This window comes from Neophocaena asiaeorientalis, unplaced genomic scaffold (assembly GCF_003031525.2).
Source record: "Neophocaena asiaeorientalis asiaeorientalis breed wild unplaced genomic scaffold, Neophocaena_asiaeorientalis_V1.1 scaffold345, whole genome shotgun sequence".
In the NCBI taxonomy this organism is placed as follows: domain Eukaryota; kingdom Metazoa; phylum Chordata; class Mammalia; order Artiodactyla; family Phocoenidae; genus Neophocaena; species Neophocaena asiaeorientalis.
Genome location: NW_020175181.1, coordinates 3,115,402 through 3,130,302, shown reverse-complemented (window position 1 = coordinate 3,130,302; position 14,901 = coordinate 3,115,402). Strand labels below are relative to the sequence as shown.

Here is a 14,901-nt window from a genome sequence, read left to right as displayed (position 1 = left end):
AAAGGATGTCAGCACTCGGCGGGTACGTGGATACTACAGCGCTTCCTCAGCTACAGGAGCGGCTGCAGGTGCACGCGAGGGGCCACCAGAGTGGACCCCATGTGGGGGCCCCTGGCTGAAGGAGGGAAGGGCTTCAGTTCATGGGGACACCAGCTACCGGAGAGGAACGTGTGGACGTTAGCGCTGACAGGTTTGCTTCGCTGATCTGCCGAAACTTACATACATAACCTCTCAATCCTAAATGTACATATATCACGTAAAAATGCAAATTCACAGAATGCTTTCTGGAAGTATACCCACCACACACTTGGCAACGGCTGCCTACGGTGGTGGGGGGGGGGCGGCAGAGGAAAGGGCGGCTTTTACTTTTATGCTTCGTACTTCTGCCTCGGTTTAATTATTTCTTACAATAAGCACAACACATGATATAGAAGAAAAATCAATCGTCACATCTATCTATCTGTAAAAAGGGACCCAATGTTAACAGTAGGTATCCTTGAAAGATAATATTATGGGTAATATTTTCCCGTACTACTTAGTATTTCCCAGGCTTTCCACAGTGAGCACATCTATTACTTTTATATTAAACAGAACCATATGAAATGAAATTGCCATTGTTTGCACATTGAAAGTGGTTGGATATTGGCCATTTCATGCGATTCAGCTTACTAAAAATTCACGCATCAACATTCAACAACTATTTATGGAGGAACTGCTCTGCGCCAGGTCCATATCCAGACGATGCTTTTTTTATTTTTTTTAAAGAAAGTAAATAAACCAGGACTTCCCTAGTGGCACAGTAATTAAGAATCCGCCTTCAAAAAAAAGAATCATCCTGCCAATGCAAGGGACACGGGTTCGAGCCCTGGTCCAGGTAGATCCCACATGCCGCAGAGCAAATAAGCCCGTGCACTGCAACTACTGAGCCTGCGTTCTAGAGCCAGCAAGCCACAACTACAGAAGCCCACGCACTTAGAGCCCGTGTTCCGCAACAAGAGAAGCCACCACAATGAGAAGCCTGTGCACTGCAACAAAGAGTAGCCCTGGCTCACCGCAACTAGAGGAAGCCCGTGCGCAGCAGCGAAGACCCAATGCAGCCAAAAATAAATATTTATTTTTTTAAAAAATGTAAATAAACCAAGCTGGGCCTCCCTTGTAGGCAGGACCTGAGGTTACTGTCTCTGTATCCCCAGGAACTTGTGTAAACATGTGTCCAGACCATATGTGTTTGGCTGAGTGAAAAGATAAATTTGTAGACAGAAGGACAATAGATGTCCATCAACAGGCACACGCATGCAATTATACATCCTAAGTAATCAACAACACACACAGTATCCCTGTAGGAAAAGAAGAGGGCAGACAAAGAAGAGGACGGCTCAGATCCTGGGTAACCTGATCATCGTGCTGATCTTTACTGCTCTGGCAGGGCGACAGGAACAGAGAAGCAGTGGGAAAGGGCGAGGTATAGGGGGCGTGCAGGCTGCAGAGGGACACGGCCGTGGTCAGAGGGCAGCCCAGGGAGGCAAACATACCTCCAGCCCCGAGCAGCAGTTCCAGCGGAACGGTCCCTGGGAACAAACAGTTCCTCAGCCGCCCCAATCCCTTAAACAGCACACCCTGCCAGGCCGGGAACATTCCGTCAGTCTCTGGAGAGCTGTCCTGCCATCTAAGCAGCAGGGGGCTCCTCTATATTAACTTCAATTTTCACGTGGACTACACTTCTTTTATTAAGACCTGATGCCTAAATTTTCCAGGAGTGGAGACCACCCTCCCCACCAAACCTCAAATTACAGCTGTAGAATTTTACCTCTAGCATTTGTGTCCTGCGACAAGGCAAGATGGGCAGGGTTCTTAGAGCAGGCAGGGGGAAATGCGTGTAAAACGGAAGAAGGTGGACTTCCCTGGTGGCGCAGTGAGAGTCTGCCTGCCGATGCAGTGGACGCGGGTTCATGCCCCAGTCCGGGAGGATCCCACATGCCACAGAGCGGCTGGGCCCGTGAGCCATGGCCGCTGAGCCTGCACGTCCGGAGCCTGTGCTCCGCAACGGGAGAGGCCACAGCAGTGAGAGGCCCGCGTACCGCAAAAAAAAAAAAAAAGGGGAGAAGGCACCCCAAGCACCACGTTTCAGTTTGCAGCCAAAGAGAAGTGCTAGCATGATGTAAGGTCCGGAAATGTCACCTGAGGACTTCTTGAAAAAGTTCAATGGGTTAGGCTGAAGAGGAGACAGAGAGAGAGCAAGATGGCTGAACTCAAATACTAGGAGGGCTGCTGGGTAGAGAACAAGAGGCAGACGTGTGCACTTCCTCTGGATAAACTAGAACCAGGACCAGATGCTAAGAGGGGGCAGGATGGGGCTCCAGTAGGAGGGCCAGGAGCAAAGGACCACCTGAAGCTTATCCACCCCCTGTAAAACCTGCTGACCTTACACGCACAGCTGGCAGGATCCTCTCCAAAACTTTCCTGCACATCTGCTCCGACTTCTGGAGTGTCTCCCAAAAGTCAGTTGTGTTTAGTCCCAAACCTGCTTATGTCAGTTGTTTTTTGGTATTATATTTACATAACTTACTGAAGAACCTAAACAGATAAAATATGAGTATGAAAGACAGCTGTTATTTCTAAGAAAAGTAAAGTGAACATTTTGGAAGTTCCTGAATGAATGTAAGTAGCTAATAGAAACTGCTGCTGAATTAGACGCGGGCAAAATGGCAAAAATTTAGCCAAAAAAAAAAAGTCATAAAAATCTAGGATTCTGCACCTAGATTAGTTCCAAGTGACTTTTAATCCTCCCTCCACTTTAAGGAAACTAGAAATTACAGAGGACACATCTTAGCTACAAAAGGCCTCAAGGAACACCAACAAGAGCACCCAGATGTGAAGGAAAGATTTTTCCTTTCCATAAAAGCTGAGCAGCTAAATGTTTTCCACTGAAATAAGCTATTTCAATGCATATAAATGTATATATTTATGTGCAATTTTTTGTGATTGCTGGATTCTACTGACTTTTAAAAATCTACTTTGTTGAGTTATAGTTTGCATACAATAAAGAGCACCCGTGTAAAATGTGTATTTTGGGAATTCCCTGGCAGTCCAGTGGTTAGGACTCTGCATTTCCACCGCAGGGGGCCGGAGTTCAATCCCTGGTTGGGGAACTGAGATCCCCCAAGCCACGTGGTATGGCCTAATAATAATAATAGTAGATAATAAAATGTACATTTTGATGAGTGTTGACAAATTCACACAGCTGTGTGACTACATCCACAATCACCACAGGGAACGCTTCCTTCACCTCAGAATGTTCTTTGTGCCCCATCCAAACCCCCCCTCGCCCCACAGTGTCTAAGGCATCATGGCTCTTACACACACAATGTGTCAAGGTCATCCAATGACCACCGGTGCTTACCACCATCTAGCTTTGTTTTTACTCCCTTTTTTTCACATACAGTAAAATTCACTCTCTTTGGTGTATAATTATGTGTTCTGACACACAGTTATGTGACCACTATCACAATAATTTAACTTTTTGCATTAACTGGCCAACCACCTATCTCAGTCTCATCAGATTAGAGGACTTGCACTGCATTTGGACCTAGAAGGCTTGGACTTGACACCAGCCACACTGCATCTTCACTCTCTGACCCTGGGCACTTTATTACCCCTGTAAATTGAACTGTGAGCTCCATGATCTTTTCTACCGCTAAATCCAGTGATAAGTGCCATGAGGTGTGCGTGAAAACGAACAAAATGAGGCCACCCAGGAGCAACGGGGACACCCCACAGCCCTGTGTCCCCTTTATTCGCAATAAAGGAAACAAGCTCCACACAGCTCAAGCATTCAACCTAATGGAAGAACAGGTCTGACACTCCTCCAGTCCAAATCATTCCAGAGACTTCCTTCACTGTCTCCCCCACTTGCCACTAAATTTTTTTTTAAACATCTTTATTGGAGTATAATTGCTTTACAATGTTGTGTTAGTTTCTGCTGTATAACAAAGTGAATCAGCTCTATGTATACATATATCCCCATATCCCCTCCCTCTTGCATCTCCCTCCCACCCTCCCTATCCCACCCCTGTAGGTGGTCACAAAGCACTGAGCTGATCGCCCTGCGCTATGCGGCTGCTTCCCCACTAGCTATCTATTTTACATTTGGTAGTGTACATATGTCCATGCCACTCTCTCACCTCGTCCCAGCTTACCCTTCCCCCTCCCCGTGTCCTCAAGTCCTTTTTCTACGTCTCCTGCTACTAATCTTAACTGATTCCTCCAAAAAGAAAGAATAAAGGAAAAAGATATTAAGTGAAAAGCCACAGCTGTGATGCAAACCAATAACGCTGCATCAAAAGTACAGAATTGTTTGTCCTCATAGGGAACTTCAACTGAAAAGCATGTCTCATTTCTAAGACAACAACAAGAAAAATGGTGGCCCAGCAAAAAAATAAATAAATAATGGGGTGATGAGTGTCTGATGACCCAATCCAGGTGCCCTCCAGACATCCAGAGCATGGAGCTGCTCTTCCCTCCCTTGCGGCTGGCCCCAGCTTTTTAAAAATTCCTCTCCATCAGAGCCACTAACACTAATGACAGCGACAGCCAAAGCAACAAGCATTTTTCTAGCACCAGCTGTGTATCCGGCCCTGCACCAACCAAAAGGACATGTTTTCATCGCCAGTATGTGTTTCATCCCTACCCTAACCCAGCGAAGGAGCTGTTATTAGGCCACTTCACAGACCAGAAACTAGACTTACATTGAATAATGTACACAGGATCCCCCAGCTGCTAAGTGGGGGGAGCCAGGAAGTAAACCAAGTCAATGACTATGAAGCCAGGGCTCTCAGATTCCCGAAGCAGAAAAGCCCACCCGCGGGTCAGGTTTCTGGGGCCCCTTCGTTAGTTTAAAATGTAGAGGTCAGTTGGTCTGAGACGGGACACTGAAGGGACAGGACATGGTGGTTCCCTAAAGTAACCACCTACATTGGGCCCTTTACTGAAATAAAGAGGCAGTGTCCCAGATCTGTCCCCAGAGATAGGCAATATAATATTCGCAACTACAACCCCAATTTAGGGAAGGGGGGATTAATGTGTCTTTCAGAGTGCTCAATAGCGCACAATGAAAGACAAACCGTAATCACGCGTAGGAGTTCAGAAAACAGAGCGCTGACAAGTGAGAAACTGCGGCACTTTTCTGGCAATCTGGGGGAAGCTGTGTCTAGCTGACAGCGTCGCCCAGTGCTGGGAAACCAGCCCGGGGCGGCAGGGGGCAGCTCCCAGCCCCAGCCTGGGAAGATGACCGCCCCCCAGCACCAGGCAATGCCCTTTGCTCAGATTCCCCTCCAGGAAATTAGTGATTTGGTTTCTTAGGAATTTGCAGTAAATTTGTGCCAAATAACAGAGTATTCCCCTTCCTGGGAGGGTGGGAAGGGCCACCTACCACCAGGAGGTCGGTGACTAAGCCTTGGGCTTATGGGTCAGTCTCTTAAGAATGAAACCCAGGGGGATCAATTCCCCAGGGGCTGGTCCCCTTGGGTGAAAAACTCAGCCTTCCAGGGGCAGCCGAGGAGCCCACCTAGGGCCAACTCTGGCCTGGAAAGGTGGTTGCCTAGCCTGACGCTGCCAGCTCTGACTCAGCTGGCCCCAAGTTACATTTCATGGGGACCGGTCCTAAAATGACACGGAACACAACCCACAACCACGGAAATCCTGCAAGAGTTCAAATCCAGTCTGCTTACGCTGGGGTTTTGAATGGGGGTAAAGCGTGGGGTGGGATTTCTTCTGAAACGTGTCATTTTCTTTTCTGTTTACAACAAAGAAAGTGCTCTTGAAGAGAGGAACGGGAAAGGGGAAGACAAGGTTTCATTACTAATCAAAGCAAATTTCTTCGGAACCACAAAGTGGAATTTTGCTGGGAGAAACAGCTGAAAACGTGATCAGAGGAAGGAAGGAGCATTAGATATAAAATCACCAGGAGGGGACAGGAGAGAGGCAATGGGCCTGCTAGTATTACATACAAATAATAATAAGAAGATGATAAATAATAAGATGATAAATACATAAAATTAATAAATTAAGAGTAACCAAATGCCCTGCAGAAAAGGAACAGTTAATTATAGTACATTTAGCCAACATCATGTTATGCAGCCATTAAAAATGATGATTGGGGAGGCCCCAAAAAACCAAAAAAAAAAAAAAAAAAAAAAAAAAAAAACAAGTGGCAAAGGAGTACTGATTAGCACTCTTGAAGAGTTATATAAGTCTTGCTTTAAAAACATCATTCTCAAATCACTTAGGTTAGTACCAGAACATTTCCCTAGCCTGGATCTAACCAAAAATTTATCAAACTGTCAACCAGAGTTGATGAGGAAGGAAGTAAAGATAAAAGCAAAGCAGGAAGGTATTTATTCAACAAACATTTATAGAGTGACCGTCAGGACCAAGGCACTGCAAGGGGCTGCAGAGGGCCTGTACTATTGGTCTTACTCTCCTTGAGGCAAACAACCACCTGCTAGGAAGACAAATTCGACATGTTTCTGAAGGACACACACTGGCAAATTCCCACCTCCTGGGAAAGGAATACAAACGTCAGAGCCAGGCTGCCCATCTAGCTGACATGTGGACAGAAAGGGCCGGTACTGGTGCTGGGGTCGTGACTAGAGACAGGTGTGCCTCCCCGTAACGTAGTGCAGTACCCTGGACAGAAAGGGTATGCGTGTTGGAAAAGTTAAGAAAAAAATTCTTCTTCTGAAGGTAAGGTAAGGCAAAGCCCACGCAGGTGAACCACGAGCCATCATCTTTTCATGTGCGATGCAGTTTCTAACTTTCTGAAAAATCTTAGAAATGATGTATTGGCTTTCATAGAGAACCAATACCTTCAAAAAGTTACATACAGTCATCTCTCAGTATCTGCAGAAGACTGGTTCTAGGGGCCTCCGTGGATAGCAATGGCATATATAAAATGGCATAGTACAACGAAGACAGTTGGCCCTCCATATCTGCAGGTTTCACATTCACAGATACAGAGGGCTGACTATACAGCCAACTATACAGTGGACCACATTTCTCACTTCTGAGGCACCCTGTGGTACCCCACCCAGACTCATGGCTCTCTTCATCTCTTCTCCCCAACATCCACCACGTGCCACCTGGTTTAGTAAATAGCCTCAGAAGATGGCTGCCCTCCATTCCTTCCTTCCCTGTATGTACACATCTCCCTCATGTCAAGGCGTAGAATCAATTTCCCCTAATCTTGCACCTGGGTTACCCCTGTGATGTGCTTTGACCAATAGTGATGGGTCTAGCCTTTAAAACCTCTGATAGCTACCACTGTCTCCCAGACACCACCATGCTGTGAGGAAGCCCAAGCTAACCACTTGGAGGGGTCACTGGAGAAGCTCAACGGCTTCAGACATGTGAGTAAGGCCTTCTTAGAGCTTGCCAACAAAGCTGTCAGCTGAATGCCAGCAATGAATGAAATAGTCCAGGCAGCCAAGTGAGTGACCTCGGCCAGTGCCACGTGAGGCAGAGAAGCGTCCAGCTGAACACAGTCAACCCAGAGAATCATGAGATAAACTGTTATTGTTTTAAGCCAAGAACAGCTGTTATTGCTTTAAATTTTGAGGTTATATGTTATATAACCATGGATAACTGAAACAGGGTAAATGAAGGAATACATGTGCAGTAATGCCACTGAGAAACGGGCCAACCCACATTAGTGAACTTCCTAGAGAGCCAAAACGTAATCCTTATTTGTCCAAATGTGTTCTTATCCATTTCTGACGAAAACGTTTTTAGAATGCAGTATTAGACCTCACTTTATACTGACTGTAATTTAATATTCTCTTGAAGTGGGCGTCATGATTACAGATATTGGTTACTACAATGTCCTGTAATGTAACAATGCCTCCTAAAGGTGCATAAGGAATGTCGGCTGCAACACTGAACCCCCAGACAGCTCTGCTCCTTGATCGGGGCAATACTTCTGCCGCTAGAAACACCTCCTCAACCCCCATGTCGTTCCTTCTCATGGTTGTGGGTGGAGAAACTAAAGACCCAATCCTGTTGGAACTGTATCTCAACAGACTATTACGGAAGATCTTTTATGACTGCAGAAGAGAAGGAACTCTGGAATCCCACTGACCTATATTCGAACCCTGCTCCTCTCCCTTCTAGCTATGTGGCTCCGGACAAGCCATTTCACTCATCACACATTTCAGTTTCCCCATCTGTAAAAAGAAAATACTTTCTACCTCTTGCTGGAAAATACTTGACTGAAATACAGCAAGAGTTCAGTAAACTGAGTACCTTGTCCATCCCCATGTTCGCTGGGTTTCCACCTAGGGGTTATCTCTGAGCTCACAGGTCTGAGTGTCGGTCAGGACTGTACCCGCGGTAAAGTAGATCATCACGAGTGCATATGTTCATGAGGGGACAGCTGGGGGTTGGCTGAAGGTTTATTCGGGGTTGGAGCACCCTACTGGGATTCACTGCACGTTGATGAAGAAATTGCAGAATAACCTGGAGTCCTAGCAATTCTGCCTCTTGGAGATTTCACCAGACTTTGGCATGGAGACTGGTGCCTGGCCCTGGCCCCACTGACGCGGCCCTCTCCAGAAAAACCCGGCTGATGACAAAGTGTTGATTTAAAATAATAAACATGAGGACTCCGATGTGCATGGCAAAATGTCAGTGAAATCACGTGGGTGAAAGGTGGGACCTAAAATGCATTTGCACGATGACGCCAGACTGGAAACACCCTGTTTACACACAGAAAAGGATCAGAAAAGGCCCCAGAGAAATGTGACCAGGGGAAGCATTGAGGGGGGAACTTTCTGCAAAGTTGTTTACATGTTCAATAATTGACTATTCTTCCCCCACGTGCAGCTGGATTCGATGGCCTCCTGGTCCCCTTCTGTGCATTTCCTTATTATCCCGGTTCCTACGTGATACCCATCTGCACGCTTTTTGTAGAGGATGAGCCATCTGTGGGACAGCGGGCAGAGCCTAGGGCCAAAGGACCAAGAACCGGGTTGGCTTTGCCCCCTCCCAGCCTGTGTCCTGCACACACGCATCAGCTGCTCAGAGCCCCAGGCTGCTGCCTCCCCGCCCAGCTCCCGTTCCTGCTTCCCCCACTCACTTCTCATACACTCCTGGCCACGTTCCCAACAGGAACATTCTGTCACAGGCTTCTCCCTGCCCTTGCAACCAATTCCCAGGGTGAAACAGAGGGGCGCTTCCTATGATATTTTAGGTCCTCCCACCTCTTGGCACTATTCTTCAACACTGCTTATAGCAAAGGCATCTGGGGGCAGCCACAGATGCAGGAAGGAGGCCCAGATGCCAGCTTCCAGAGAAAAAGAGGCTTTCGGGGAAGCCCCCTGCCCCTCACACCCACCATCTCACTCACCAGTGACCCCTCCCTAGTTATCCAGCCCCTCTGTCTTCTCTCGTCCTCCTGAGTCTCAGTTTCCTCATCTGTAAAATGGAGCCAGTAACACCCAGGATTAATTGAGACGATGTGTATGAACTTTAGCTCCAGCCTACGGACAGGGCATCTGAAGCATCAGCTTCCTCACACCCTCCCCGCTGAAGCCCCCCGGAGCCGAATGTTCATTCACCGGGCGAATGATTTGCTCTGTGATTTGTAGGTGTGAAAGGAATCACACATCCACTGCTCTATCATGTTCTCATTTGTGAATAAAGGTCTTAACAGGCTAGTAACTCCAAGAGAGAGTTTTGCCCCTAAATAGCCTTTCTGCTGTGAAATAAAGCTATAAAATATTTTTCAGGGGTTCCTCGCTCCTAACTTGCCACAGTCTCATTCCTTTAAGGACCCTGTCAGAAGCTAACAGGTGTCTGTGAGGCACATGTGAGGGTCTTGGGAGCAGCCACGGGCCGCAGGAATGTTCCCTACCTCGGCTGCATTTTCTCCCCACTCCCATCTCCCCCTTCATCCTCCCCCATCAGCAGCTACCTGGTCCTGCCCTCCACCCCCTCCTGCTTCATCAGCTCACCCCTTGGGTGGCTCGGGGTGAGTAAAAGGCAAGCTGGGCCAGGAGCCAGGCAAGGGGAGGGATGTGGGAAAGGCCTGCTTGCTCCTCCCTCCCTCCAACCCCATGCCGCGCTCTCCTCCACCACAGCCTCCGACGACATGATCTGACGCCCTTCAGTCCCAGACCCCAAAGGCTGCGAGGCGTACCTGTTGCTCAGTTAGAGCCACCCATTCACTGATAAACGAAGCCCCAGCATCACCCCATCTCACAGCCCCAGACTCCATCTGCTGTTCAGTGGGAACCCCGACCTGCCTACCTCCCAAGAGAAGAACCCAGGCAACGCAGGCTGTGTGGCTTGTCTCTGACACTTCAGGCTACCCTGAGGCCCCTGTGTCCTTCTGTCTTTCTCCCACAGAGCCAAATACGGGTTTGAGGGGATGAAGGGTGCAGAGGAAGAAGACTTGGGCACTGGAAAGGTTCCTTCAGTGCTGCCGGTGACAGCAGCACTCACAAACCCCCAGAAATCCAGTGTCTGCTTCTAACTGGGAAACTGGATTCATCCCCCCACCAGCCCAGAAGGGGGTCTCTGGCTGGAGCCAACAGGTGACGGGAGAAGAGAAAGAAAAAGGGAGTCTATGGGCAGAAGAAAGCAAAACAAGGAGGTGCCAGGGGCTGGTGCTACTCTGATTGTGGGGGGAGAGGGGATCTCGTTGCCGGTTCTCATATCCCTGTCCTCCAGCCCCTGCCCACTCCTATTCCTGATGGTGCCCCATGCCGGGAGGTAACAGGGGACCAGGGGAGCTGCAGGCAGGTGAGCGAGCTTCATTCCATGGCCGGGGCGGGGGGGTCGGTGTCTAGGTGCTCTCTCCATGACAACACGGGGCCACAGGGGGCTCAGAGTTCCACTGTATTCTGAGAGACCAAACGCAGGGACACTGTGGCTTAAGACTTTGGTGAGTGGGCCTGGGAACCCAGGCACCTTTCAAAAAGTCACATGATGGGACTTCCCTGATGGTCCAGTGGGTAAGACTCCACGCTCCCAATGCAGGGGGCCCAAGTTTGATCCCTGGTGGGGGAACCAGATCCCACATGCATGCCGCAACTAAAGATCCTGCATGCTGCAACTAAGACCTGGTGCAGCCTAAATAAATAAATATTTTTTTTAATTGTTAAAAAAAAAAAAAAAAATATATATATATATATATATATATAAGTCACATTAGTCCCAAACAAGTGACTCAGAAACTTCTGGAACACAGCCCACTGAAAGCTGGGGCCTCCTGCATTCTATCTCGGGCTCCCAAACGGACCTTGGGAGTCACCTCTCCCTCCCCATCTAGTCCCAAAGCTGCATCCAAGGCACTGCCTCCATGTCAAGGTCATGCTCTCCTGGGATGCTAAGATTGCTATTCTTGATTTACTTATTTTTCTATCTTTTTTTTCTGTTTCCTAATCTTTTGGAGTTTTTCTTAGCAGCGCCCAAAGGACACCAGCAATCAAGGGTTCAGCCTCTTGGGCTCCAGTGGGGACAATTTCTGATTTGCTCCCTTCATGGGCAGCAAAGCACATGGGAAACTCATGTAGTCCAGGGGCCCTGGCAGAGAGAAAAGGGCTAGACGTGACTGTTCAGTAAAAGGAAAGGGTTCAGAGTTTGATCCCAGGCCCCAGAGGCTGCCATGCCCACCTATCTGCCCCCAAGCTGTGCTTGTCACCGATTCCTGATAGGAATGCCTCTCGCCATTCTTGCCCAGACAGCTTCCAGCAGGGCCCTCAGCTGGCAGCAGCACAACCTTAGGTTCAACAACCCGCGAGTCATGAGGGGAATGGCAGGCTGTCACCCTTTACGCACAGGGCATTGGGAGAAAAAGGGACTTTTCTGTGTGCCTGCACCAATCCGTGTGCACCAGCCCAGGGCTGGGCCCTTGCAGCATCAAGACACAAAGCTTCTGTGAGAGAGGACACTGTATGAGCCAGAATGGGAAAACAGGAAGAATATTGGTCCAAGAACTAGGAAAAATTTAAAACAGAAGAAAAACCTGTGTTTCAATCTAACTAAGCGGGAGGCAATGGGACGGCCCCACAGGTTTCTTGCATCAACCACCAACGGCACTGCTGCGCCCCTGGACACTCAGCCCCCAATCACAGGAGACTAATGGCTTTGGCCAAGATGGCGGTAGCAGTGTGAAGTAGTAGCAAGAGCACTGAAATGGGAATCTAGAAATGGACATTCCAGCCGCTGGCTGCCACAACTAGCTGTGTGGCCTTAGACAGGTCACTCTCCATCTCTGGGCTCATATATAAAATAAGCAGGTAGTGGGTAGGACGCACAGCTGTGGAATTCATTGACTCTAAGCCCTGTGGAGCCCCCGCCCCCAGATAGGTTACCAGATAATAAGTGCAGAAGGCCAGGAATCACACCTCCCGATCTCTGTGGCCCCTCAGAACCTACTCGGGGTCTTGGCACCCAGTGGGAGCACAAGACTATCTATTAGTTAAGCTGAGGCCAAAATTTCGCCCCTTCCACAGGAAGGCATCCTCCGGAACCAGCAGACACCCCCTCACTGTGGCCGGAGACCCTGGCCCCGTTTGCATCCCCATGACATGCCTTCTGTGGGGAGACCACCACTCCCTACATCATCTGACTGCTCGGCACCCTGAGCTCCCAGCAGAAGTGGGATTTACGACAAACACACAGTCCTTCACGTCTCCTTATCTGAGGTTACCTACAACCTTTGATCTTAATATCAACCACTTTAGGCAGGCCAACTCTGTCCCCATTTGACAGAGGAGCACTGAGTCCACACACTCAGTCTCTCGCCGAAACCAGTCGATGACAAGCTAGAGACCAGAAGCCAAGGGTGCCCTCTTTCCCCACAAGAGGTCTTCCCAGCAGAGCTCAACGACAAACACAAGGCTGCCTCGCTCAAGACCAGGCCCAGGCGGGCCTTCCTGCCACCCACGCGGGCTGGGCACAGGTGACAGAGCGGCCAATGTCCGGAAATCCTCCAACCCCTAAGGCGAGCTCTATTGCAAAGCCAGGGGTTGAGGGAGAGCTGGTCCTTCCTGCACAGGCAGATGAGAACCCCAGACCACGACCCCTGCCCCCTGACATTCTGACTCAAGGGCAAAGAAAACAATGCCACCCCCATCTCCAAAACAGGTACCACCTCAGCTGAGAGCTGCTGGGAAGAGAAGCCGCTGGGTGGGACAAAAGGTGGGACTCACCTCCCTCAGCAACTGCATCCCCTTCAGCCCGTCCCGCTGCTGCTGGGCCACGGTGACCCCCAAGACGAGCGTGTGCACGACGCAGGAGACCACAGAGATGATGACGATGGGGCTGAGGCTGAGGGGCAGCGTGATGAAGAAGGAGAAGACAAAGAAGGCCTGCCAGCCCACCGTGTCGCTGGCTGCATGGGCGCGGGAGAAGTTCAGGCCCAGGTAGGAGAAGACCTGGGTTGTTATCAGCAGCCACAGCAGGTAGGGCACCACTTTTCGGGTGACCCGGTTGGGCAGCAGTCCCTTTTTGCAGAGCACAAACAGGATGATGTCCAACACCAGCCCGACCCCGGCCACAGCCAGGGGAGCCAGCTTGTCACTGGAGAAGACCACCGCGCACATGACCACCACGTAGCAGTCGAAGAGGGCCGCGAATACCACCAGCACCAGCAGCGTCTCATGCCGCTGCCTTTTGAAGTAGGTCTGGTACAGGTTCTCCAAGGACTCCGGCACGAAGGTCAGCCGCATGAAGCGAGGCAGGCACAGGCAGGATCCTGAGTTCCGGACAGAGATCTCATGGGTCCGGCCCACCCTGCGGTCAGGGTCAGAGGGCAGGCTGACGGAGTACTCGGCTGAGTACTCGGCCGAGTACTCAGGATCGGAGAAGCCCTGGGTCCTCGGCATCCTGGCTGGTCTGCTTCTACTGGCTCTGGAGAAGCGGACGGTGAACAGAGGAAGGACTCTGGAATGGGCCACCTACCAGGGCTCTTGGGGACCTGGGGCAGGCCGACGGCCGGCCCCCTCGGGCAGGAACACAGAGCTGGCTTCCCCGGCACAGGCAGCACTGACCATCTGGAACTTAAAAGGACATCACTGAGTAGAAGCCCCCCTACCTGTGCTTTCTCCACAATCCACCCCAGCTGTCCTCAAAGAATCCTTGCTCCAAGGGGCTCCAGAACCAGGGCCGTTCTCCCGCCTCCCCCATGCTCACTCCACCACCCGACCACACACACTTAGTCCTGTCCGCCCAAACACTCCGTCTCCTGTCTCTGCCTATGGACTGGCCTGGCCACCTCTCCATCCGTCGCACCCTTGGTCATCTCGTCTCTCTTAGTCCCTGACTTCCTCACGTAAATCTCCTCCAGGCCCAAGCCTTAGAAGGTCTAGATAAAACATGATAGAAAAAAACCCAGAGCCATCCTGGGGGTTCCCGAATCTTCCTCTGTTTACTTCCTTTCCCACCCAGCCCCTCGGCCACTCGGGCTCCCCACCTCGGAGCACTGTTTGCCCTCCGGAAGGCTAGCCCTGCCCCTCCGTTTACCTGTGCAGAAACTCGGGAGCCGCGTGGTCCGGGCTGGTCCCCTCGCGGGCTGCGAGGCCGAGTCACGCGTGCAGCGGGAGGGGACAGGAGGGCTCAGCGCGCCCGGGGGCTGCTTCCCACGGAGCCGCGCCGCCCCGCCAGAGCCACGGTCCCCGGCCGGGGCGCGACTCCCCCGCCGTCAGGCCGGGAATCCGGCCGGGAGAGGCGTAGGACTGCCCCTCAGCATCCACAGGCGCCCGGCCGCAGGAGGAAGGAGGAGGAGGCGGCGGCGAAGGAGGCTGGAAAATTCGGGGGCGCCCGCCCCTAAGGCTGCGGCTCGCGGGGCCGGCATGCGCGGCCGGCTCCCTCCCTCTGGCCCCTCAGGGGTCGCGACGGCGCGGC

At 50.7% G+C, this 14,901-nt stretch overlaps 1 protein-coding gene across 2 annotated transcripts in view; it reads right to left on the bottom strand.

Moving 5' to 3' along the window:
- The window catches only part of ADCY3 (adenylate cyclase 3), a 92,661-nt gene extending 77,808 nt beyond the window's left edge, over nucleotides 1–14,853 (bottom strand). The window contains exons 1-2 of one of the 2 annotated variants that reach the window (XM_024764472.1): nucleotides 14,521–14,853; nucleotides 13,209–14,057 (exon numbers count right to left, since the gene is read on the bottom strand). In XM_024764472.1, the coding sequence (XP_024620240.1) occupies nucleotides 13,209–13,883 (675 nt within the window). In that variant the 5' untranslated portion in view covers nucleotides 13,884–14,057; nucleotides 14,521–14,853. Of the gene's footprint in view, nucleotides 1–13,208; nucleotides 14,058–14,520 lie in introns of those variants that run through there. The other variant, XM_024764471.1, reaches the window with a different exon arrangement.
- Between the last annotated feature and the right edge of the window lie 48 nt (nucleotides 14,854–14,901).